This window comes from Gopherus flavomarginatus, chromosome 4 (assembly GCF_025201925.1).
Source record: "Gopherus flavomarginatus isolate rGopFla2 chromosome 4, rGopFla2.mat.asm, whole genome shotgun sequence".
Classification (NCBI taxonomy): Eukaryota; Metazoa; Chordata; order Testudines; family Testudinidae; genus Gopherus; species Gopherus flavomarginatus.
In genome coordinates this window covers 202,057,697-202,083,645 of record NC_066620.1, presented here as the reverse complement: position 1 = coordinate 202,083,645, position 25,949 = coordinate 202,057,697, and the positions used below count along the sequence as shown (strand labels likewise).

At 41.9% G+C, this 25,949-nt stretch overlaps 1 protein-coding gene across 2 annotated transcripts in view; it reads left to right on the top strand.

Moving 5' to 3' along the window:
• Window positions 1-25,949, top strand: part of CD2AP (CD2 associated protein) — a 146,159-nt gene that overhangs the window by 49,865 nt on the left and 70,345 nt on the right. For both annotated transcript variants that reach the window (XM_050950763.1, XM_050950764.1), the window contains exons 3-4: window positions 16,305-16,458; window positions 25,573-25,673. In XM_050950763.1, coding sequence (XP_050806720.1) covers window positions 16,305-16,458; window positions 25,573-25,673 — 255 coding nt within the window. The remainder of the gene's footprint in view (window positions 1-16,304; window positions 16,459-25,572; window positions 25,674-25,949) is intronic.

The following is a 25,949-nucleotide window of genomic DNA, read 5'->3' as shown; positions in this document are numbered from 1 at the left end:
TTTCAATGTTTCCATTCATATCTTAATGGTTAAGTTAGGACCTAGCTTGAGGGTGTGCTGGCCCCTTCAGTAGTATCTCCCAGCATGAACTATTTCATGCAATGGGATCTAGACTGCAACAGATCTCAGGAAGCAGAGGCATCCATTGGAAATCTTGGTGGGGAAAGAGCTCTAAAATAGCCTAGCTAAAATTTAGGACCCAGTTATTTTAATCTTATCTAGGGATGTCAAGTAGGGAGCTGATGTGAATATATTTATGGGCAGTCTTTTTTGCTTATGTTGTGGTTTTAATTTATGGGCTACGTGCCCAAGTCACAGGATAGATATCTATAGTTACAGTTGAAAAATGAGAAGAAATAAATGAATACTCTGCCTTGTATAATAAACACAAATATGTAACTTTTCTAGTCTTACCCCCAGATCAGTATTTTGTGGGGTCTACATTTAGAGTTTGGGAATCTCTGCTTTCTGCTCGAGAAGGAACTAAAGTGATGTGTCTGGATGGCACTGAAACCCATAGTTGAGGAGCTTGGAGTTGATTTAAATATTATTAGACTGAAAAGCTGTTCAAGCTGTTGTATAGACTCATAGACTCTAGGACTGGAAGGGACCTCGAGAGGTCATCGAGTCCAGTCCCCTGCCATCATGGCAGGACCAAATACTGTCTAGACCATCCCTGATAGACATTTATCTAACCTACTCTTAAATATCTCCAGAGATGGAGATTCCACAACTTCCCTAGGCAATCTATTCCAGTGTTTAACTACCCTGACAGTTAGGAACTTTTTCCTAATGTCCAACCTAAATCTCCCTTGCTGCAGTTTAAGCCCATTGCTTCTTGTTCTATCATTGGAGGCTAAGGTGAACAAGTTTTCTCCCTCCTCCTGATGACACCCTTTTAGATACCTGAAAACTGCTATCATGTCCCCTCTCAGTCTTCTCTTTTCCAAACTAAACAAACCCAATTCCTTCAGCCTTCCTTCGTAGGTCATGTTCTCAAGACCTTTAATCATTCTTGTTGCTCTTCTCTGGACCCTCTCCAATTTCTCCACATCTTTCTTGAAATGCGGTGCCCAGAACTGGACACAATACTCCAGTTAAGGCCTAACCAGCGCAGAGTAAAGCGGAAGAATGACTTCTCGTGTCTTGTTTACAACACACCTGTTAATGCATCCCAGAATCACGTTTGCTTTTTTTGCAAGAGTATCACACTGTTGACTCATATTAAGCTTGTGGTCCACTACGACCCCTAGATCTCTTTCTGCCATACTCCTTCCTAGACAGTCTCTTCCCATTCTGTATGTGTGAAACTGATTGTTCCTTCCTAAGTGGAGCACTTTGCATTTATCTTTATTGAACTTCATCCTGTTTACCTCAGACCATTTCTCCAACTTATCCAGATCATTTTGAATTTTGACCCTGTCCTCCAAAGCAGTTGCAATCCCTCCCAGTTTGGTATCGTCCGCAAACTTATTTACCGCTGGTATTGTGTCTGAAGTCCTGAACAAACATATTTCTCAAATTAGTTCGAAGTTTTTTTTAGTATAAACTTAGATCCTCAAATGAATATATGGAGACAGTTATTTTTGTATATCTAGGAAACAAATGTTTTAGTTCCTCTTTATCAGGAGTTTCTGCTGACTCTAATATATTTTTTGGTAACTGTTTTGTTAGTTACATTTTACTCAAGTTTTGAGTGAAAGAATTTTGCAGAATGAAAGGTGAAGATGGAAACTTAAGAAGTTGATTTAATACTGAGGCCCCCATTTTCTGCCCAGCAGAAATTAAGATTGTCCATCCATAGATTGTTTGCTTATCAGTGCTATGCTATTGCTATTTTTTTGATGGCGAAGGAGGCACTAAAACATGTGACAAACAGGATTTAGTTATTGAATTTGAAGAATCATTCAACTGGACTTATTGGATATGAGTATATTTTATGCTGCTTGAGAACTTTAATCAATCTTTAATCTTGATCCGCTCTCTGTTGGACATCAGGGGTGGGGGATGTTCCTTTACACTGTTTTCAGTAGATTTCTTAGACATACAATTAGAATTTCCTTTGTGTAAAATACCAAGAAACAAATCTTCTTTCAAATTTGTTTGGGTCTGGTTCCGTTTTCGTGATTGTGCTTTTATTGTATAGAGTTGTAGTTCAGTTGTTGACAGTTGGAATAGGAATTGACAAATGTTACTACTAACTCTCTCTATATACTGTGTGTATATTTGCATGTAAATAAATAAGGTGTATATAAATCATTGAGTATATTATAGATACATTGTTATTAATACATTTGTTTAAAGAAGATTTATCTATTATTTATAAAAAAAAAAATGGCCAGACCCAAAACTTGCAGAGGAAAGGAGTGGCAGGTCACTCCCAAGCAGAGACTTTTTATGTCAAGATGCAGTCTGTAGTGAACTTGTGGAGCCATGTTATAAATGCATAAAATCTGTGTTACTAATGGAAATGCTGACGCAGTCCTTAATGTCAGCCATAAAACAGATTAATACATTTCTAGCTATGAATAATATGGTACTCTGTCCTTATATTCCTATTTACTGACAGATGTTGATGCTTCAATTCATAACAAGCCAAGCATTTCTGAGGCCTAGAAATGTGTCATAATGCAATCAAGGTGGTTATAGGACTTGATTTTTTTTAGACATGTGCATTGAATTCCATGTATAAAATGCCTTTTTACTAAAGTGCCTACCTTGAAACTTCAGTTCCTGCAGGGAGGTCTTGTGGTGTGACATTGGTCATAGCCAGGTCCAGAAAAGTGGGACTTCAGTTTCCTTTGCAGCTTGTAAGCTGAAATCTGACTTGCATGCAGTTGAAAGGCAAGTGTCCTCTGCACCTTTTGAAATACAAATCTTTGTGTCTGAAATTGCACAATATGAAGGGTACCCATTCCAATTATACCCATTCTTATTTATACCCTATAAAATCAGTTACAATTAAAATAATATAAGCTGCTTTAAAAGGTCCTCTTGTTTGGCATTTTTAAAAAATAAAATGTGTATTAAATTAATATAAGTAAACTTAAAACTTCGAAGGATTCTAAATGCTGGAATTTTCTAGTCACTTAAGGCCATGCCAAGCCAACGGTTTTGTCAGTCACTTTGCTGTTACAGCTTTGATAGAGGAATTTTAATAAAATGAATAAAATACTACCCAAAATTCAGAGGTTTCTTATTCTGATACGGCATGGTTTGGAAATTACAGTTGTTGTTACTCTAGCAATGAAAAGTAGTCTTATCATCAGATTCTGCACAGATGTTCAGAAATTGCATATATGCAGGAAACAGATAAAGATTTTAGTGGATCTCAAAGTTAAGGTTTTTTTTTTTACTTTGAACTTTAGGGTTTAAGAAGTGGGGACCTGCATGATTATTTTTAAGCTTAATTACTAGCTTAAATTCGGTACGCTACCATCAGGCAGAAGTTTGTGTTTGGCACACTTCTGTTCCCCCAAAATCTTCCCTGGGGAACCCAAGACCCAAACCCCTTGGGTTTTAAAACAAGGAGAATTTATCCATTCCCCTTTTTCTCCCCTCGGACTTTTTTTTTTTTTTTTTTTTTTTTTTGGCTTGCCTTGGGAAGCTTCACACTGATTTAAACTTTTTGGATCTTAAAACAAGGAGGAATTAATTATTCCCTCTCCTTTTCCCCCACTAATTCCTGGTGAGTTTAGACTTAATCTTTTGGATTTTAAAACAAGAAAAAATTAATTAGGTTCTTAAAAAGAAAGCTTTTAATTAAAGAAAGAAAAAGTGGTAATTATCTTTGTAAAATCAGGATGAAAAATGCTTTACAGGGTATTTAGATTTATATACACTAGAGGGACTCCCCCTTCCTAACCTGAGATTCAGAGTTACAGCAAACAGAGGTAAAAATCCTTCCAGCAAAAAGACACATTTACAAGTTAAGAAAACAAACAGAAGACTAATCCGCCTTGCCTGGCTATTACTTACTATTTTGAAACATGAGACTGATTTAGAAAGATTGGAGAACTGGGAGTGATGTCCCTTTTTTTTAGTCCCGAGAGCGAATGACAAACCAAACAAAAAGCACAAACAAAGACTTCCCTCCACCAAGATTTGAAAGTATTTTGTTCCCTTATTGGTCCTCTGGTCAGGTGTCAGCCAGGTTCACTGAGCTTCTTAACCCTTTACAGGTAAAGGAGATATTAACCCTTAATTATTTATTTATGACACGCCCCCCAAATTTTAGACAGTGTGGAACCACACTGGTGGTGGTTTTTTTTAGAACTTCAGAATAAACAGATTAATAAAACACATGCACTTTTACATATACTACTAATTTATGTAAAACTACAAGATTTTTTACATTTCACGGACAATTTTTTAACTAGTTGATTTTGGGAAACTTTTACGGGAGAGTGCATTAGCTACTTTGTTAGAAGCTCCTGAAATGTGTTGAATTTCAAAATTAAAATTTTGGAGGGCTAAAGTCTATCAAAGCAGTTTTTTATTGTTTCCCTTGGCAGTATGTAGCCACTTTAGCGCAGCATGGTCGGTTTGTAGCTGGAAATACCGTTCCTAAACGTATGGGCGTAGCTTTTTTAGGGGCATACACAATGGCGTAGCATTCTTTTTTATTGCTTGACCAGTGGCTTTCGCTTTTAGACAGTTTTTTGCTGAGAAACACGATAGGATGGAAGTTTTGATTCGGTCCTTTCTGCATTAAAACTTCTCCCACACCACGCTTAGATGCATTTGTGGTTACTAGGTGTCACGGAGTCACCGGGCGATGCTCTGGAACTGCTCCCCACTAAGCCAGTCAGGATTTTGGGGAGCCTTCTCTCCCTTGGAGCAGACTTGTTCAGGGCAAGAAGCTCCCAAGGCTTCACCTCCTGGGTCTCTCCTTGGAGCATTCAGCATCCTTTGCCCCTCTGTGTGCTTCCCACAGCGACCCCGCCCCAGCAGGGTCCTGGGGAAGCCGCGGGGTCCTACACCCCCACTTTGCAGTCAGACGTGACTCTCAGCCAGCCAGTAACACAGGGGTTTATTCGATGACAGGAACAGGGTCTAAAACAGAGCTTGTAGATACAGCGAACCGGACTCCTCGACCGTGTCCATTCTGGGGGGCAGTGAACCAGACCCCCCATGTCTGCACTTCACTCCTCGACCTCAGCCAGCTCCAGACTAGCCACCCCCCCAACCCCTCCTCTCTGCTCAGCACCTTTCTCGGGACATGAGGTCACCTGACCTCTTTGTCTCCAACACCTTCAGTTGGCACCTTTGCAGAGGAGGGGCCCAGGCCATCAGTTGCTAGGAGACAGAGTGTCAGGCATTTAGGTGCACTGGCCCTTTGCTCTGCCAGATACTTAAGAACTGCCTAGGGGACACTGAGGCACCAACACAGTATTCAGAGAAAACATTAAGAACATTCCTAGTTCATCACACTAGGAATGGTTTGTTATAGTCTGGGGCCTTTAGCACAGGGTCAGACATTAGTGTTGCCTTAAGCTGGGTAAAGGCGCTTTGACACTTAGTAGTCCACTTAACTGCATTTGGCTGGGTTTTTTTGGTTAGATCTGTTAGTGGGGCAGTGATTTGGCTGTAGTGTGGTACATATTGCCTGTAATACCCGGCCAAGTTTAAGAAGGATTGGACCTGTTTTTTGACTTTGGGACAGGCCACTTTTGGATAGCATTCACTTTGGCCTGTAAGGGGTTTGTTTTTTTGACCCACCTGGTGTTCAAGGTAAGTCACTTTGTTTTGGCCTATTTGACACTTCTTAGCCTTAACAGTTAGTCCTGCTTGCCTGATGCGCTTAAAGACTTTTTTTAGGTGTTTTGCCCATGAATTTTAAAAAATGGCCACATTATTGAGGTAGGCAACTGCATATTTTTTTAATCCTGCTAGGAGACTATTTACAAGTCTTTGGAAGGTGGCGGGTGTATTTCGCATCCCGAAAGGCAGCACGTTAAATTTATACACCCCTGCATGGGTGGTGAAGGTGGACCTTTTTTTGGCGGGTTTATTTAGTGGTACTTGTCAGTACCCCTTGGTTAAGTCTATTGTAGAGATGAACTGGGCACGTCCCAATTTTTTTAATAGCTTATCCGTGCGTGGCATTGGATATTGTCGGGACGAGTTACAGCATTTAGCTTACGGTAGTCCACGCAAAAGTGTATTTTTTTATTTGGCTTGCGTACTAGAACCACTGGAGATGCCCATGCACTGGTAGAGGGGCAGATTATATCCATTTGTAGCATGTTTGGGATTTCCCGTTCTATAGCAGCTTGGGCATGAGGAGACACCCGGTAGGGTGGAGTTCTAATTGGGTGAGCATTACCTGTATCAGTGGAGTGGTATGCCTGTTCAATCCATTCTGGGGTGGCTGAGAACAATGGGGAGAAGCTAGTGCACAGCTTCTTGATCTGTTGCCGCTGCAGATGTTCCAAGGTTGTGGAGAGGGTCACCTCTTCCACGCCACCGTCACTTTTTTTTTTGTAGTAGATATTTTTAGGTCACTTAACGTTATTTATAGACTCATAGACTCATAGGTCAGAAGGGACCAATCTGATCATCTAGTCTGACCTCCTGCACAAGGCAGGCCACAGAACCCCACCCATCCAATTTTATAACAACCCCTATCCCAGGACCGAGTTATTGAAATCCTCAAAAATGGTTTGAAGACCTCAAGCTGCAGGGAAACCACCAGCAAGCGACCCGTGCCCCACGCTGCAGGGGAAGGCGAAAAACCTCCAGGGCCCCTGCCAATCCGCCCTGGAGGAAAATTCCTTCCTGACCCCAAATATGGCGATCAGCTAAACCCTGAGCATGTGGGCAAGAGTCACCAGCCAGCACCCAAGAAGGAATTCTCCGTAGCAACTCAGTACCCATCGCATCCAACATCTCCCCGCAGACCATTGAGCAGACCTGTCTGGTGGTAATTCAAGATCAATTGCCCAAATTAACGATCCTATCATAACATCCCCTCCATATACTTATCAAGCTTTGTCTTAAAGCCAGGAAAGTCTTTTGCCCCTACTACTTCCCTCGGAAGGCTATTCCAGAACTTCACTCCCCTAATGGTCAGAAACCTTCGTCTAATTTCAAGTCTAAACTTCCTAATATCCAGTTTATACCCATTCGTCCTCGTGCCTACATTAGTACTAAACTTAATTCCTCTCCCTCCCTAACGTTAACCCCCTTGATATATTTATATAGAGCGAGCATATCCCCCCTCAGCCTTCTTTTGGCCAGGCTAAACAAGCCAAGCTCTTTGAGTCTCCTTTCATAAGGCAGTTTTTCCATTCCTCGGATCATCCTCGTAGCCCGTCTCTGAACCTGTTCCAGTTTGAATTCATCCTTCTTAAACATGGGACACCAGAACTGCACACAGTATTCCAGATGGGGTCTCACCAACGCCTTATATAACGGTACTAACACCTCCTTGTCCTTGCAGGAAATACCCCGCCTTATGCATCCCAAAATCGCATTTGCTTTTTTAACAGCCGTATCACATTGGCGACTCATAGTCATCCTGCTATCAACCAGTACCCCAAGGTCCTTCTCCTCCTCCGTCGCTTCCAACTGATGCGCCCCCAACGTATATCCAAAATTCTTATTATTAATTCCTAAATGCATGACCTTGCACTTTTCACTGTTGTATTTCATCCTATTTCTATTACTCCAGTTTACAAGGTGGTTCAGATCTTCCTGAATAGTATCCCTGTCCTTCTCCGTGTTAGCAATACCCCCCAGCTTCGTGTCATCTGCAAACTTTAGTAGCACATTCCCGCTCTTTGTGCCAAGGTCAGTAATAAAAAGGTTAAATAAGATCGGTCCCAAAACCGATCCTTGAGGGACTCCACTGGTGACCTCCTTCCAGCCCGACAGTTCACCTTTCAATACGACCCTCTGGAGTCTCCCCTTTAACCAGTTCCTTATCCACCTTACAACTTTCATATTCACTCCCATCTTTTCCAATTTAACTAACAGCTCCCCGTGCGGAACCGTGTCGAACGCCTTACTGAAATCTAGGTAAATTATATCTACCGCATTTCCTTTATCTAAGTAATCCGTCACCTTCTCAAAGAAGGAGATCAGATTGGTTTGGCACGATCTACCTTTAGTAAATCCGTGTTGCAATTCGTCCCAATTACCATTGACCTCTATGTCCTTAACTACTTTCTTCCTTAAAATTTTTTCCAAGACCTTACATACTACAGACGTCAAGCTAACAGGCCTATAATTACCCGGATCGCTCTTATTCCCTTTCTTAAAAATAGGAACTACATTAGCAATCCTCCAGTCATACGGCACAACCCCCGAGTTTATCGATTGCTTAAAAATTATCGCTAACGGGCTCGCAATTTCACGCGCCAGTTCCTTTAATATCCTCGGATGGAGATTGTCCGGGCCCTCCGACTTCGTCCCATCGAGCTGTTCAAGTACGGCCTCTACCTCAGTTGCCGTAATATCCACTTCCATATCCACGTTCCCGTTTATCATCCCTCCATCATCGCAAGGTTCCTCACTAGTCTTATTAAAAACTGAGGCAAAGTACTTGTTTAGATGTTGGGCCATGCCTAGGTTATCCTTAACCTCCATTCCATCCTCAGTGTATAGCGGCCCCACTTCTTCTTTCTTTGTTTTCTTCTTATTTATGTGGCTGTAGAACCTTTTACTATTGGTTTTGATTCCCTTTGCAAGTTCCAGTTCAATGTGGCTTTTAGCCTTCCTCACTTTATCCCTACATGTTCTGACCTCAGCAAGGTAGCTTTCCTTACTGATCCTGCCTTCCTTCCACTCCCTGTAAGCTTTCTGCTTTTGTCTAATCCCCTCTCTGAGTTGTTTGCTCATCCAGTTTGGCCTACAACTCTTGCCCATGGTTTTTTTCCCCTTTCTCGGGATGCAGGCTTCCGACAGTCTCCGCAGCTGTGACTTAAAGTAATTCCAGGCCTCCTCCACATTTAAATCCACTAATTCCTCCATCCAATCCACTTCCCTAACTAATTTCCTTAACTCTTTAAAATTAGCCCTCGAGAAGTCAAAAACCCTAATCCCAGATCTACATTTGTTTATCCTTCCATCTAGTTTGAACTGAATCAGCTCATGATCACTCGAACCAAGGTTGTCCCCTACCACCATTTCTTCTATGAGGTCCTCACTGCTCACCAACACCAAATCTAAAATGGCATCCCCTCTGGTAGGTGCTTCAACTACTTGATGAAGAAATCCATCCGCTATCACATCCAGAAAAATCTGACCCCTATTATTCTTGCAAGAACTCGTCCTCCAGTCTATATCCGGGAAGTTGAAGTCCCCCATAATCACACATTTCCCCTTTGTGTTTACTTCATTAAAGACATTAAAGAGGTCTCTATCCATATCCCAATCCGATCCCCGCGGTCTGTAGCACACCCCAAGCACTATCTCAGGGGATGCTCTGTTTGTTTTGGCTGTAAACTGATAAACTTTTAAGTCTTTGAAATAAAAGGGCTTGAGAGAATTAACATGGTACACTTTAGGTTTTAGGGTGGAGGTGGGAAATGCTATGAGATAGTTAACAGCTCCCAGGCGCGCTTGGACCGTGAATGGCCCTTCCCATGACGCTTTTATTTTATGGGCCTGTTGTGTCTTCAAGACCATTACCTGGTCTTCTACTTTGAAGGAACGCTCTTTGGTATGTTTATTATACCAGGCCTTTTGCTCTTTTTGAGCATTTTTTAGGTTTTTTTTAGCAAGGGCTAAAGAGTGTCAGAGGGTGCTTTGTAGGTTGCTTACAAAGTCTAGAATGTTAGTTCCTGGAGAAGGCGTAAACCCCTCCCGTTGCTGCTTTACCAACTGTAGTGGCCCCTTAACGTTGTGGCCATATACAAGTTCGAATGGTGAAAACCCTAAACTGGGATGTGGTACAGACCTGTAGGCAATAAGCAACTGCTGCAGCACTAGGTCCCAATCACTGGAGTGTTCATTTACGAATTTACGTATCATGGCCCCCAAAGTTCCATTAAACTTTTTCACCAGGCCATTGGTTTGATGGTGGTAAGGAGTGGCAACCAAGTGATTCACTCCATGAGCTTCCCACCGATTTTTTATGGTCCCTGCCAGGAAATTAGTTCCTGAATTTGTAAAGATGTCAGAGGGCCAATCTACCCTGGCAAAAATATCTGTTAAGGCCTGGCACACAGTTTTAGCCCTGGTGTTGCTTAGAGCTACTGGTTCTGGCCATTGGGTAGCAAAGTTCACGAAAGTCAGTATGTACTGCTTTTCTCTGGGGGTCTTTTTTGGGAAAGGACTGATAATATCCACAGCTACTTGCTGAAATGGGACCTCAATTATGGGGAGTGGCTGGAGAGGGGCTTTGACCTGGTCTTGCGGCTTTTTAACTTTTTGGCACACCTTACAAGACCGGACATAATTAGCAACGTCCTTGCTCATCCCCTCCCAGTGGAAGGACTTCCCCAACCTGTCTTTGGTTCTGTTCACTCCAGAATGGCCACTGGGATGATCATGGGCTAAGCTTAAGAGCTTTCCCCGGTACTTAGTTGGAACCACCAATTGTTTTTGAGGATGCCAGTCTTCCTGGTGTCCACCAGAAAGAGTCTTCTTGTATAAAAGTCCTTGTTTTACAACAAACCGGGATTGGTTAGAAGATCTGAGAGGCAGTGGGGTGCTCCGTGCCGCTGCCCAAGCTTTCTGAAGGCTGTCATCTGCTTCCTGCTCAATCTGGAACTGTTCCCTTGAGGCTGGAGACACCAGTTCCTTCTTAGATTGTGGACTTGGGCTTGGTCCCTCTGGAAGCGATGTAGGTAATGGGGTTGTTTTTGTTGATGGTGAACTGCTTTCCGCTGGTGCACTGTGTGATATTTCAGGCTCTGGCTGGGCCTCTTGGGTGTGGTTGTCTGCTGCTTCTGCCAGTTCAGGCCCGCTGGTGCCCTCTGGTGTTGGAGTGGTAGATGAGTTTGCAAGCGCTGGCGTCAAGGCTGGCAACGGTTCTGGTGCTGGTTGCTTTTCCAGTTCCGGTTTTGGGACTGGATGCACTATGGCTGTTACCGTTGTTGGCAGGGGATCCAGGTCCACCACCTCTGTCTGGGTCTCTGGGGCTTTGTGGATGGCTCAGGAACAGGGATGGGTCTGGAAGCTTGTCTGGATTGGCTGCATGTAACCTTTCCCACCCTCTTGGCCCGCTTCAACTGGTTGGCTAAGTCTTCCCCCAGTAGCATGGGGATGGGATAAGTGTTATAGACTGCAAAAGTCCACATTTCTGACCAGCCCTTGTACTGGACAGGCAGTTCAGCTGTAGGCAAGTTTACAGATTTTGACATGAAGGGGTAAATTGTCACTTGGGCCTCTGGGTTGATGAATTTGGGGTCCACTAAGGATTAGTGGATAGCTGACACTTGTGCCCCCGTGTCTCTTCATGCGATAACCTTCTTTCCGCCCACTCTTAAAGTTTCCCTTCGCTCCGAGAGTATTTGAGAGGCATTTGGGCCTGGGGGTCTTTGGTGTGATGGTGGTGTAATGAACTGCACTCGGTTGGGGTTCTTGGGGCAGTTGGCCTTTATATGTCTCAGTTCATTACATGTAAAGCATCGCCCAGCTGACTGGTCACTGGGCCGAGGTGGATTGCTGGAGACTGGTGAGGTGGGACAATAGGGTGTCTGGGGCTTTCCTTGGGATGTAGGTGGGGTCTTGGGTTGCCCTCGGTGATAGGGTTTATTTTCGGTTTGCCCCCGCTGATATTCGCTCCCCTTGCTAGTAGCTTTTTTTTTTTCTGCCACTTCCACCCATTTGGCTTTAATCTCACCTGCCTCGGTTACAGTTTTGGGCTTCCCATCTAGGATGTACCTTTCTGTTTCCTCAGGAACACTCTCTAAGAACTGCTCCATTTGCATTAGGAAGGACAGCTCTGCCAGAGAGTTAGCAATTGCTCCTGATATTCAGGCATCCCAATTCTTTCCAATGTGGTAAGCGTGTCAGGTAAATGACACATCTGGTTTCCACCTTAGGGCTCTGAACCGCCGACGGGCATGCTCAGGTGTTAGCCCCATTCTGATTCTGGCCTTGGTTTGAAAAAGTTTATAATTGTTCATATTTTCCCTAGGCATTTCAGCCGCCACTTCTGCTAAGGGTCCACTGAGCTGTGACCTCAGCTCTATCATGTACTGGTCTGTAGAGATGTTGTACCCAAGGCAGGCCCTTTCAAAATTTTTTGAGAAGGCCTCAGTATCATCACTTGCCTTGTAGGTGGGGAATTTCCTGGGATGGGGAACAGTACCTGGAGAAGGGTTGTTAGGGTTGGCCTTTCCATCCTGCTTAGCCTTTTCTAATTCCAGGTCCTCCCTCTGGAGCTGCAAAGCCCTTCGGTGGTCAGCTGTTTTGGCTTTTTTTTTCTTTTTTTCTTTTTTTTAGCTTTTTTTGTTTTATTTTCATAGTTCTCCTGTGGTCAGCCTTTTTTTGCTTTTTTTTCTGCATCTAGTTTAGCTAGTTCCTGTTTAGTTGTTTCCTTGGTGCTCATTTTTCTGCTTTCTTGTGTTGGCCACCTACCTTTGCAGCTTACTGACTAGAATGCTTTAGCTCAGGCTGCTTGGTTAACAGAGATTTTCTAACTAGCTATACCCGAGAGGTAGAAAAAGAAAGGAAAAAAAAACAATTCAGCCTGTAAATGCCTTTTGCTGGCTGTCTGCTGGCTCACAGCTTGAAGCCTCCTCTTAACGAAGACCCTTGTTTAAAAAAAACTTAACACCTTTGCCCTCAGGCTGCTTTCCAAGCAGCTAGAAAGGAGAGAGAAAAAAATCCTACTGGCTTTTGGTTCCTAGATATCCCACCTCTGCCACCATGTCAAGGTGTTTTCCCCACTTTGAACTTTAGGGTTCAAAAGTGGGGACCTGCATGATCACTTTTAAGCTTAATTACTAGCTTAAACTCAGTACGCTGCCACCAGCCAGAAGTTTGTGTCTGGCACACTTCTGTTCCCCCAAAACCTTCCCTGGGGAACCCAAGACCCAAACCCTTTGGGTTTTAAAACAAGGAGAATTTAACCATCCCCCTCCTTTTCCCCCCAGGCTCTCCCCTCCCTGGGTTGTCTTGGGAAGCTTCACACCGATCCAAACTCCTTGGATCTTAAAACAAGGAGAAATTAATTATTCCCCCTCTTTTCCCCCCACCAATCCCTGGTGAGTTTAGACTCAATCCCTTGGATTCTAAAACAAGGAAAAATCAATCAGGTTCTTAAAAAGAAAGCTTTTAATTAAAGAAAGAAAAGGTAAAAATTATCTCTGTAAAATCAGGATGGAAAATGCTTTACAGGGTACTCAGATTCATATAGACTACAGGGACCCTCCCCTAGCCTTAGAGTCAAAGGTACAGCAAACAGAGGCAAAAATCCTTCCAGCAAAAAGACACATTTACAAGTGAAGAAAGCAAACATAAGACTAATCTGCCTTGCCTGGCTATTACTTACTATTTTGAAACATGAAAGACTGATTCAGAAAGATTGGAGAACCTGGAATGATGTCGTTTTTTTTAGTCCCGAGAGCGAACGACAAGCCAAACAAAAAGCACAAACAAAGACTTCCCTCCACCAAGATTTGAAAGTATCTTGTCCCCCTGTTGGTCCTCTGGTCAGGTGTCAACTGAGTTCGCTGAGCTTCTTAACCCTTTGCAGGTAAAAGAGACATTAACCCTTAACCATCTGTTTATGACAAGTGGACATGAATATAGCAACAGTTTCTTATTGTTTTTCTACCTGTTGTTAGTGTATTGATGTGAAATATAGATTTATGGTCAAGGGGACTGAACACATGATTGGGACTCAGGAACCTGAGTTTGAATGCTGGCTTGGATGTGGCCTTCATCTGTGGCCATGAACAAGATGTGTAATATCAGTGCTTCAGCATTTCCATCTGTAAAATGGTGCTAAAATTGTATACCTCACAGGGGCATGGTAAAGAGTAATTAATACTATTTGTGAAATGCTATACATAACTGGTGCATACACAGCCCAGTCCTGGAACAGATATTCATGTGGGTAATCTCATTCTGTTGCACAGGAAGCCCCACTGATGTCTTAAATTACAGAAGAGGCCATGGTGGCAAAACCAGACTTACACATCACTGGCAGCCAGGGACTGTCCCACCAAAGAGCCTGCCTGGTTAGTTGCACCCCCTCAGTTGCTTGAAGGTTTTTCTAGATGTCCCTGCTGCAAAGCATAGCTTAACAAATTCTGATTTTCCCCCTCCCCCTCATTGGAATAACTGGCTCAAGCTGTAGCTGGGCTGCTTGTGAAAGGGTTTCCGTTGCCCTCTTCTAGCCTCCTTCTCTCTCACTGAGGTACAGCAGCAGCTGCTGCCTCTGTAGTCCCACAGAGAGCATAGGAGCAGATGACAAAGTGTAGGAAAGCTCCCTGTACTTATTCTGCAGCCAGCCTGCTAGGTAGGTTCTGTGGCGCAGGCTCCTCTTGCAAACTGATAGTCTCCAATATTCAGTTGTTACCTTGCTGCTGGTGATGAATGGATCTGGTTCTGTCCCCAAAGCTGCAAGCTGACTGAAGATCCATTGTCGTTCTGTGAACCATCCCACTAGAAAGAAGGAAATTTTCAAGTAAATACAGATAAATGATTTTGTTGACTTAGTCTTGCAGGATAAGCACCTAGGTTTTATTTTGGGTTCTGCCATAAACTTTTTTGTGTTTACTGGTAAGTCCTTGAATCTACACAGTGCCAGGGAGTGAATGAAACTTTCAGGGGACCAGGAAAAAAAGAAATAATGGGAGATAGGGTGAGAGAATCTCCATTCTAGGGGCTTATGTTGATGCCCAGCACTAAGATATCTGGGCAACTTCACTGTCTGGGACTTCTCTGTGGACTCAGAAAGAGGTTTTTTTTCAGTGTAGCTACTGCTGAACAGACCCGCAGGCAAGCAGGAGGGTTCATAGAATAGAGCAGGGAGGAATGGAACTCCCTTACCCGCAAAAAATTGTGAATATTGATCTCAGTTTGATTTTTGTGAATCACATTTCCAACAGGAAGTGGTGAAGAGAATCTCCTTGATGTGAAAGCCTTGTCCTTTTCATATTAGACCTGAAGAGTTTCAATGTCTCTCCAGCCCAGCTGAGCAGCTCTGCTAGGAACCACAGGTCTGGATTTTCATGACATGGAAAGCTGCATATATTTCCTGCCGGATCGGTGTCTAATGTTTTTAGTGAAGTTATATTTCAATATATAAACAAGACTTATGTCTCCATTTAAGGATTCAGCTGGTATCACTTAGTAAATAAGTGTGCATTGATTGCTTCAACTGTTTTTCTGTTACTTTAAGTACAACATCTAATTCTATAGCACTCGTTGCTGAATTCATTAGGGAGGTGATAACTGTTCAGTGCTGATGTTATATGCAAGAATTTCTCTTTATATTTTCTAGTAGCTAGTCAGGAACTAGTGAGCACGCAATAAACTTTCAGGGTGCATGTTTACTTTATTCAAAATAGCAATTATTTTTACGAATAAAAGCACGATGGTGTTTAAGTGACCTGATTCACTGGATTAATTGCTGAAAAAATTGAGCCTCTTCTGTCAAAAAATGTTAGTTCTTATTTATGGAGCTCTCCTGTGTCGTCAGATCAGGCCTATGGCTTTACTGCAGGCCGTTTCCAAATTAGATCTTATACATTTTATATCAGATAAGAACTTGGCAATCTAAATATTCAGAAAATCTGTGCATAAACATGCTTATATTATTGTTAGCTCATTTTCTCTTTCCTCCTGTTTATTTTATACATCATTGTATCTTGTCATTAACCAAGACTGTAAGTTCTTTGGGGCAGGGGCTCTCTCTCTTATTTCATGGTTTATAAAATACCCTGCACTATGGGGTGATGATTGAGGACTGTAGGAACTGCTATAATTTAAATTCTAAAAAGAGTAGATCATATGGAAAATATTTATAAATTCTTCACAATTTATATTGAAATACTGACCTCTATGGAAGCATAAATATGTTGATTTTCCCAGATTTCAGTGCATGCAGCTGTTTTTCTATAGAGATTGGAGTAGTATACCAGAATTCAGGACACCTTGTTTCTTTTCCTGCTTATGGACTCTCTGGGTACCTCAGTTTACCTATCTGTAAATTGGAAATAACATCTAACTTACAAGGGTGTAGGGAGGATTCATGTTAAAGTACCTTGAGATGCTTGGATGATAGATGTTGTATAACTGGAAAGTGTTTTCTCTGATACAGCCCGTTACACCATGGAACGAGTACTTAAATTATCCCTCAGTTTTGTAAATTTGTTCTGCCTTCTCTTTTCCACCAGGAAGTTAAGAAGGACCCAGAACCTAAGGATGATGGTTTGCCAATCAAGAGGGAGAGGCATGGAACTGTAGCAAGCCTTGTGCAGCGCATGAGCACCTACGGTCTTCCAGCAGGAGGATTTCAACCCCATCCTCAATCCAAAAGCTTCAAAAAGAGTAGGTAGCTCCCCCTTTCCTTGCATTATATAAGGTACCTAAGATCAATGGCTTATAATACTTGTTTTCTCACCACTTTTACTCAGTGTTGCTTGAATTTTTTTAAGGCCTGTGGAGACCCAGGGGATGGGTGGGGTACTCGACCACAGTCACTGTAGATTTATATCTGAGCAGAATTTGGCCCTCTGACATCACTGTGGTTCCATGGATGTAGCTGTGCTATATTGAGGACTGTGTTAGAACTGCAAACTATCACTTTAAGAGTTGGGGAGTGGAAGGGGGGAGGAGCAGGGGAGTGACAGGTTTCCTGGTCCAGCTCACCAGCTAGGGGGCTCTGAAGGGAAGGAATACCCTGGTCAAATTCCGCCTGCAGATGTGTGCAAATTGCATTCTGTAGAAGTCCTGTGCACTCGCATCTGAGAGCAGCATTTGGTCTACTGTAAAATCCAGAACTTACAGAATGTTGTTTTGTTCACCATAAAATTCTACCGAAGAAAGGACTTTGCTGTTCTGCCATTTTGCAGCTCCCTGGGTGAAGCTCTGAGTGCAGCAACATAATACCCAGAGAGCAGGGTGGTTCACTGGCATAGTCAGGTGGTGGTCATCCTGCATCTTTCAGACCATTTTGAACACTGGACGCCATGTTCTCTTACCTGCAGAAGGAGGCAGGAGAACTCAGCCAAATTTGTGATGTCATCTCCTTTGATAGAGGCTCAGTTCTGTCTGAGCAATCAAATTCATTTTCCTACCTTGAGTAAAGGAAACATGTCTGTTCAGTGGAGCTCTTAGCTAGATTTTCTTTTAATGTTTTATGTACCTTGTCCTGCATAGAGTGGTACTAAAAATCATTTTTATAGCATTGTGAGTTTGCATAGTGCTGTATAAATAGTCATATTCCCTTCCCTAAAGAGTTTATAGTCTAAAATAGAAGAGACAAATGCAAGACATGGGTTAGCAGTTATGAGGGGAGGGTGCAAGTATTAGATATCAGATGCGATTAATATCTGCCCTGCTGGTCCATGGAGCATCTGTTCCAAGAACGCTTTGGAAAGTAAAGTTAAAACTGCTTTCAGAAGAGCCCTAATACATTTCTGGATCTCTTCAACCTTGAGATGGTTACAGAGGCTTCACCCTCACCACAATGAAGGGAGAGTGCCTTACAAAGGGTGAGGCATTTATGAGATATCATTTAGATAGAAGGAAATGCTTATAACTGTCTCTTTAGCAGCCAGCACAGAACCTGTTGCTCTTGGAAATCTCCTTTTTAGAGTCTCTGAGAATTCCAGGCCCATGCTGGTGCTTAAGAAATGTTTCTAGAGTCATTCCTTTTGACAAGGGAAGTCCTGCTTGAGAATCCAAGGCTTTCTGACAGGATAACAGATTGTCACTCTCTAGTTCATTCAGATTTCTTCAATTTGGTAAGATTGCTAAACCCTGCATCTTCAAAGAGCTGTCAGGTTGAGAAGACTCACTGAAGAGTGTTCTCTATCTCAAGAAGTCTAAGGAAGCCTTTTTCTGATAGTAAAGGAGACCACAGAGTTCTCTGTGGTGCAGATGTGACTTCATCTTGTGACTTCATATCCTTTGGGTTGTAGACACTGTCTCCTGTGCTCATTAACTCAAGCCTAGTAATATTATGTGGCAAAACTCCTTTCTCCTTTCACTGTAGCATGCATTCTATCAAACTGCAAGTAATCCCAAAAACTAATTTATGGGCAGAACAATTAGTCTCAGTCCTTTCCCGCCCTGATTTTGGAGAATTTTTCAGGTGGTTTAATATGAGGTGTCATTAGAGGTAGTTTTGGAACAAATTGACAAACTAAACAGTAGTGAGTCACCAGGGCCAGTTGGTATTCACCCAATAGTTCTGAAGGAACTCAAATATGAAATTGCAGAACTACTAACTGTAGTTTGTAACATATCATTTAAATCAGCTTCTGTACCAAATGACTGGAGAATAACTGAAGTGACGCCACTTTTTAAAAAGGGCTCCAGAGATGATCCCAGCAATTACAGGCCGGTAAACCTGACTTCAGTACTGGGCAAACTGGTTGAAACTATAGTAAAGAACAAAATTGTCAGACACATAGATGAACATAATTTGTTGTGGAAGAGTCAACACGGTTTTTGTAAAGGAAAATCATGCCTCAGCAATCTACTAGAATTCTTTGTGGGGGTCATCAAGCATGTGGACAAGGGGGAATCAAGTGGGTATAGTGTACTTAGATTTTGAGAGCGCCTTTGACAAGGTCCCTCACCAAAGGCTCTTAAGCAAAGTAAGTTGTCATGGAGTAACAGGGAAGGTCCTCATAAATGATCTGGAAAAAGGGGTAAACAATGAGGTAGCAACATTTTCAGATGATTCAAAACTGTGCAGTCTGCTTGGAGCTTAACTATCTTGAGAAGAGCTACAAAAGGATCTCATAAAACTAGGTGACTGGGCAACAAAATGGCAGATGAAATTCAATGTTGATAAATGCAAAGTAATGCACATTGGAAAACATAATCTATTTATGGAAAACTATACATATAAAAGGATGGGATCTAAATTAGCTGTTACCACTCAAGAGAAAGATCTTGGAGTCATTGTGGATAGTTCTCTGAAAACATCTACTCAATGTACAGTGGCAGTCAAAAATGCAAACAGAATGTTGGGACTCATTAAGAAAGAGAGAGATAATAAGACAGAAAATATCATATTGCCTCTGTGTAAATCTATGGTATGCCCACATCTTGAATACTGTGTGCAGATGTGGTCACGCCATCTCAAAAAGTATATTGAAATTGGAAAAGGTTCAGAAAAGGGCAACAAAAAATATTAGGGGTATGGAATGGCTGCCATATAAGGAAAGATTAATAAGACTGGGACTTTTCAGCTTGGAAAAGAGACAACTCAAGGGGATATTATAGAGGTCTATAAAATCCTGACTGGTGTGGAGAAAGTAAATAAGGAAGTGTTATTTATTTACTCCTTCTCATAACACAAGAACTAGGAGTCACCAAATAAATTAATAGGCAGCAGGTTTAAAACAAGCAAAAGGATGTATTTTTTCACACAATGCACAGTCAACATGTGGAACTCCTTGCCATAGGATGTTGTGAAGGCCAAGACTACAACAGAGTTCAAAAAAGAACTAGGTAAGTTCATGGAGGATAGGTTCATCAATGGTTATTAACTAGATTGGGCAGGGATGGTGTCCCTGGCCTCTATTTGCCAGAAACTGGGAATGGGTGACAGGATGGATCACTTGATGATTACCTGTTCTTTCATTCTCTCTGAGACACACCTGGCATTGGCCACTGTTGAAAGGCAGAATACTGGGCTAGATGGACCTTTGGTCTGACCCAGTATGGCCGTTTTTATGTTCTTATATTTTGTAGTTTTCAAGGCCTCTAGTAGCTTCCACAAATGCTGGGCCTGAAAGACCCAAAGAAGTTAGGTTTATTTTCCACATTGAATCTTTGACCTCTGTAATCCAGGCTGTCATTTAGAGTGAATTTGCAACTGGAACCTCCAGGATTTATCTTTAGTTTCTCATCAACTAATCCCCTTGCAGGTTTTTGTTTGTGTCTACTGGGCACAAATGCTGGAGGTTCAGGGCCCTCCTTTTTTGCCTTAATACAACTCTCAAAGATATTGGTAGCTGAACTTGAAAAGGGAGGTGTCCAGGCTGGTTCTCCACTCTGGCACTTTGAGTGCAGAAGGTAGGGGACCGCAAGGATTCTGAAAATTAATACTGGTCACTTCAGGCTGGTATTAACTCCCAAGGTTAAAGCTTTTCTCTGTCTTTGGCTTGGTAAATGCTGCTACCACCCAAGTGAAAAACTCCCTCTTGCAAATCGTGGAAAAACTCACTTGGAAAGTTTTCCCTGAGGTCCCTCGGCTTTTCCACTCTTCCCTCGGGGAAGCTGAGAAAGAAAACAAACAAGGGAAACCCAGCTGTTGCCACCAGCTAATTGAAAAACATATGCACAGACTTTCTAAGACACAAAACTAATCATTTTCTTAAAAAAGGTAGATTTTATTTAAAAAAAGAAGGAAGGAAACACATCTGGAAAATCAGGCTATTGCTAAATTTTATAGAGTAACTGAAAAGGGGTTAAACACCAGAAATGGATCCCTGGGGTCCAGGTTCACGTTACGAAACAAAAATAGCACAGAGGAAATCCACAAGCCAAAATAAAGAAATAAACCTGATCATGTCTATCTAAACATTCCCTGTCCCAGAGTGTTTTAACTGGAGTGCTGTATGTGTGACACGGGGTAATTGTCTTGTTCTGCTGAGCACTGATGAGGCCCCAGCTAGGCACCACAATATAGGAAAGATGTGGACAAATTGGAGAGAGTCCAGAGGGGAGCAACAAAAATGATTAAAGGGTTAGAAAACCTGACCTATGAGGAAAGCTTAAAAAATCGGGCATATGTAGGCTTGAGAAAGGAAGACTGAGGGGCAACCTGATAAGTCTTCCAGTGTGGTAATGGCTGTTTTAAAGAGGATGGTGATCAATTGTTCTCCATGTCCACTGAAGGTAGGACAAGAAGTAATGGGCTTAACTTGCAACAAGAGAGCTTTAACTATAAGGTAGTTTAAGCTCTGAAATAGGTTTCCAAGAGAGGTCATGGAGTCCCCAACTTTGGAAGTACTTAAAAACAAGGAGGACCAACATCTCTCAAGGATGGTCTAGGTTTTCTTGGGCCTACCATAGCTCAGGGAGCTGGACTTGATGACTTCTTGAGATCCCTCCCAGTCCTACATTTCTATGATTCTGCGTTTAATCGGGGACCCCAAATTGAGTATACATCTGAGCAAGGTGTTCCTGTAGGAACTCTGAATACAGCAACGGCAGTCTCTGATTTTCTAACCTCATCCAGGTACAATCCTGAAATATATGTAGGTCTCTGGAAACTGCACCTTGGGGAAATGCTGTTCAATTTTCATAGGAGTCTCAGGTGCCTCATGGCCCAATGTATTGTATTTCTATGGACCCTTCTTGAGTTCAGTGCCCAACCTGACCTCACAGTTACAGGAAAAAAAGAACTTTATGGGTAACTTTTTTTTTCCTACTGTATCAATCTGGACACCCAACCTGTGTCAGAGCTGAGAGGAAGACAAGTGCTACTTATAGGTCATAGTGTTAAATAAACTCTTGATGACTAGTAACATCATGCCTACATTCATAGGAATCTAGTTCTCTGAGCACAGCACTGTTGTTAGGCTTCTTACGCTGCTACCTGGTATTATTTTACTATCCTCCTTTAACTTGCCCCTATTTTTCACCAGTTGAGTTAGCCACATTATGCTGTGTTAATTGCAAATTTTACTAAATTTTCTTCTTCTTGTCATCAGATACAGACATTATGCTGTACACAGACTGACCTAAGAGACATCAGGGGAAAGCAAATTAGCAATATGGAAAATTCCCTTTTACAGGATTTCTGGTGACCAGGTTTTTTATATTCCGCTGTTTGAGCAAGAGAATATGAATTCATAAAATGTTTATATACTGTTGACCTATCAACTGGAAATGCCTCCAAAGAAGTAAATCAGCACATATGTGTAGAACTTACACTGAAAAGCTGGTATACTTGTCAGATTGAGTGGAAATGTACATTTCCCGAATGATCAGCAATCTCCTTTTGTTCTTACTTTCTATATTAATCTTAAGTGGCATGTTTATCTTTGACTGCCTTGAGCATCTGAATGAGGAGCTCTCCAGGAACAGAATATGAATGTTCTGTGTAAGCTTGACAAAGAAGAAGCATTCTTAAGGAAGCTTGGAAACTGGTCTCTTTGAGCACAAGGCAGAAATGTGGTGTAATTTCCTCTTGATTTAAACATCATCAAGAAAACTGATCGGGAACTTGAGTCAGCATCTGAGGGAGCTTCAGACCCAATTTTGGGACTGCTTCCCTCATGACCTTTAGAGAAAAAAGATCACTAACTTCCTTAGTCCAAAATGTGGCTGACTCAGCAGCCTTGGTAAGCCGTTGCAGGGCAGACGAAGAGCTCTTTCCTGTGACAAGATCCTGCTCAGAGCTATATTATTAAAAGATGCTCTATTGTACTGAGTTAAAATGTTTTTGAAATTGAGCGAAGTATCATCAAAATTCACTTAATAGTATCTTCTATCCCTGGAAGACTTAATACATGTGAACATTGGGTATGACTATAAAGTGCTAGAATAAAAGCTACATTTTAGCTATGAAGTGAGACCTACATTTCATAGCTATGGCTTTCTACTGGTGAAATAACCCTCTAGATGAGTGGGCCCCAAACATTTTGTCGCGTTTTCTCCACCACCACCCATATCATAATCTGTCCATGCCCTTGCAGGAGCTGGGTCAGAGGCTGGGAGCCAGGTCGGGCCTTGGGCTGGGATTGCGGGCCGTGCTGTGGCTGGACTGGAGTGGAGCTGGGTGGTGGTCTCTCCCAACCTCTCATGAGGGGCTGACCGGGGCCCCACTGCGCTACCCTGAACATTTCTTTGTGCCCCCTAGGGGGCATTCCGCACAGTTTAGGGACCACTGTTCAAGTAATTTCATAGTTATGATTCACCTAGAAGTACTAGTAAATCACCAGAACACTACAAGCTGCTTCTGTACCATTTAGCCTCTCCAGCACTGTCCCTTTAAGTAGAGTGGTGGAACCATGTTTCGTTTGACCACACATTCAGTCAGTTTTTTAATTCTTGCTGGCCTCTGTTCCTGACCCAAGAGGGCCACAACACAGTGTAGGCACATCCCCCTCATCCCACCATGTGAGAGGGGGCAACTGGAGCTGCCTGAAAGATAGCAGAGGGGCAGGAGAGGCCAGTGAGGCCCTTCACACCTTCAGTAATCAGGAACACAAGAACACTCCTTGATTGGAATGTGTGTATATATATATATATATATTTTTATATATTTTTTAAACACACTCTTGCACTGAACCAAAACCTATTTTTAGCCCGGTGGGTATATTGTCTCAGCAGCAATGGTATTGGATCAGTATGGAAATGGGGCAGATTAGGGAAAAGATTTTTAGAAAGTAACCCATAGTATATGGATGTTAAACATATTGCTTGTTGTTTATCTTACCTATCTTCTGGCTCTCTTAGATTATAAACATGTTTTCCTATGTATTTATATGTCCCCTAAGGTAACAGGTTCTCAATCCTAATTGGAAGTTTGGAGGAGTTCTGTAATCTGAGGCAGCTTTTAGATCTTTTCAACTGGTAAAGTGAACCTTTAAGGCTTTATTGAAGGCACATAGCTTTTCTCCTTCTGAGGTGTAGAGGTTGGGGGTTGCTAAGTGTTGCAGCTGTGTACTTAAGTAACAAAAAGCAATGTATATCATTTTAAGTAAAGATTGTTGCCCCATGCCTTTTTATATGTTCTTAAATTTTGGTGTCTGTGTCAGGAGCTGTCTCAATGTGTTGATAGTGCCCAGCAGTAGGTGGGCAGTACTGGAATACAAATAATAATAAAATGATAGAATTGTAGGGCTGGAAGTGACCTCAGGAGGCCTCCAAGGGACCTCATTGTCCAGCCCACCCTACTGAGGCAGGACCAAGTATACATAGGCCATCCTTGACATGTGTTTGTCTAACCTGTCCTTAAAAATCTTCTATGATGGTGTTTCCATAACCTCCCTTGGTAACCTATATCAGAATTTAGCCACCCTTATAGTGGGAAAGTTTTCCCCAATATCTAATCTAAATTTCCCTTGCTGTGTATTAATCGTATTACTACTTGTCCTATCTCAGTGGATATGGAGAACCACTGATCACTAGCCTCTTTATAACAGCACTTAACATCTATGAAGATGCCTGTCAGGTCCCTCTTGCAGTCATTTTTTTCTCAAGGCTAATCATGCCCAGTTTTTTAAACCTTTCCTCATAGGTCAGATTTTCTAAATTTCTTATTTTTGTTACTCTCCCCTGGACACACTCTACCATTTGTCCACATCTTTTTTTTTTTTTAAGTGTGGTGCCCAAACCTGGGCACAGCACTGCAGCTGAGGCATCACCAATGCTGAATAAAGCGGGACAGTTACCTGCTGTATCATACACACAACACTCCTGTTAATCCACCCGGAATGAAAATGTTCATTCAAGATGGAAGTTGCCTTGGAAAGTTTATGATCTTCTTATTAGCTAGAAAACTTCTTTTGGAAGTTCTGCTTCTAGTGGGAAAGAGGAAACCATCAAGACTTCTACAGTAGTGTCATTTCAATATTAATCTGGAAAACTAACCTTGTGACATGTACAAATTTGGCTTGAGCTGTCTCTTACCATGATGCCTTCTGTCCTTTAATATTTGTATAGCTTTGTATCTTTCATCTGTGAAATATCCTATCATGAATTGCCTTTTCCTCCTAGATTCTTTTTGTGCCACTTAATACTGATTGATTGAGTGATAGGCTTTGTATCTCGATTTACATGCTGGGACTGGGAAGAGATTTGTACTCCCCGGAGTCCAGTGAAACATGTGCCTTTTTTAATCAGGTTCTGAATGTTCAAGCAAAACAAATATCATTACCCCCAAATTAATACTTAACAGTGTGTGTTTATTTCATGCAAAGGATGTCAGCATTTCATTGTTCTGCAGATCATTTAACATTTTTTGTAAGGATGGGTGTTTGTGCAAAAGTGTAGTCATAAAACTTCAGATTCATGAATGTGCACCAGAATTACTCCCTTCACCTAGATCAATGCTGTAGATAGCACATAGCTGACAGCGGTTTTGATAGTTGCACTCTTCTCACAGGAAGTAGCTTGAAAAATAATAGAACGGCTAATCTATGACTCAATTATGTCAATAAAACTTGGTATTAATGCGCTGGTAATTGATAGTACACTGTTTACTTCCTTGTAATCAGCAGAGTGTAAAGCTCACAAATGGAAGCAGTCAGTATTTGTAAAGGTCTACCTAGCTCAGGGCAGGCTGGATTTATACTGATGTAAATGGACGACTGGAGAACTAGAAACTAAGAAAGTGTAGATAGCTCCTTGGGATGATTTAAAGGTGTTCTCTTTAAATATGATCCTTGAAAGATTTGAATATGGAAAAGTGCACAATTATTTTTAGGCAGTTTCACTTTAATTATGTTTTCCTAATGTCCCTTCCACCAGAGTTAAAGAAGCGGCAGTGTAAAGTGCTGTTTGAGTATATTCCACAGAACGAGGATGAAATGGAGCTCAAGGTGGGGGATGTTATTGACATTAATGAAGAGGTAAGTTATGTTATAGAACTAATCCCCTGGCATTTGGCCCAAATGAAACCTTTCTTTGACTGAAACATTGCAAACGTTGATAAACTGTGAGGGAGGCATGATTTTCTGTTTCTAAAGTTTTTAGTTTAGAGGTTTTCTGTCTTAGGAATAGCAAAATGTTAAATTAACAAAGGCCTAGCGTTTAGCAAATATTAGTCTATAAGTTATTCAAGGAATAACATGTACTTTAGTAAATCATGTTCCATTACACATTAATTTCCTATAAAAACTTTCTAG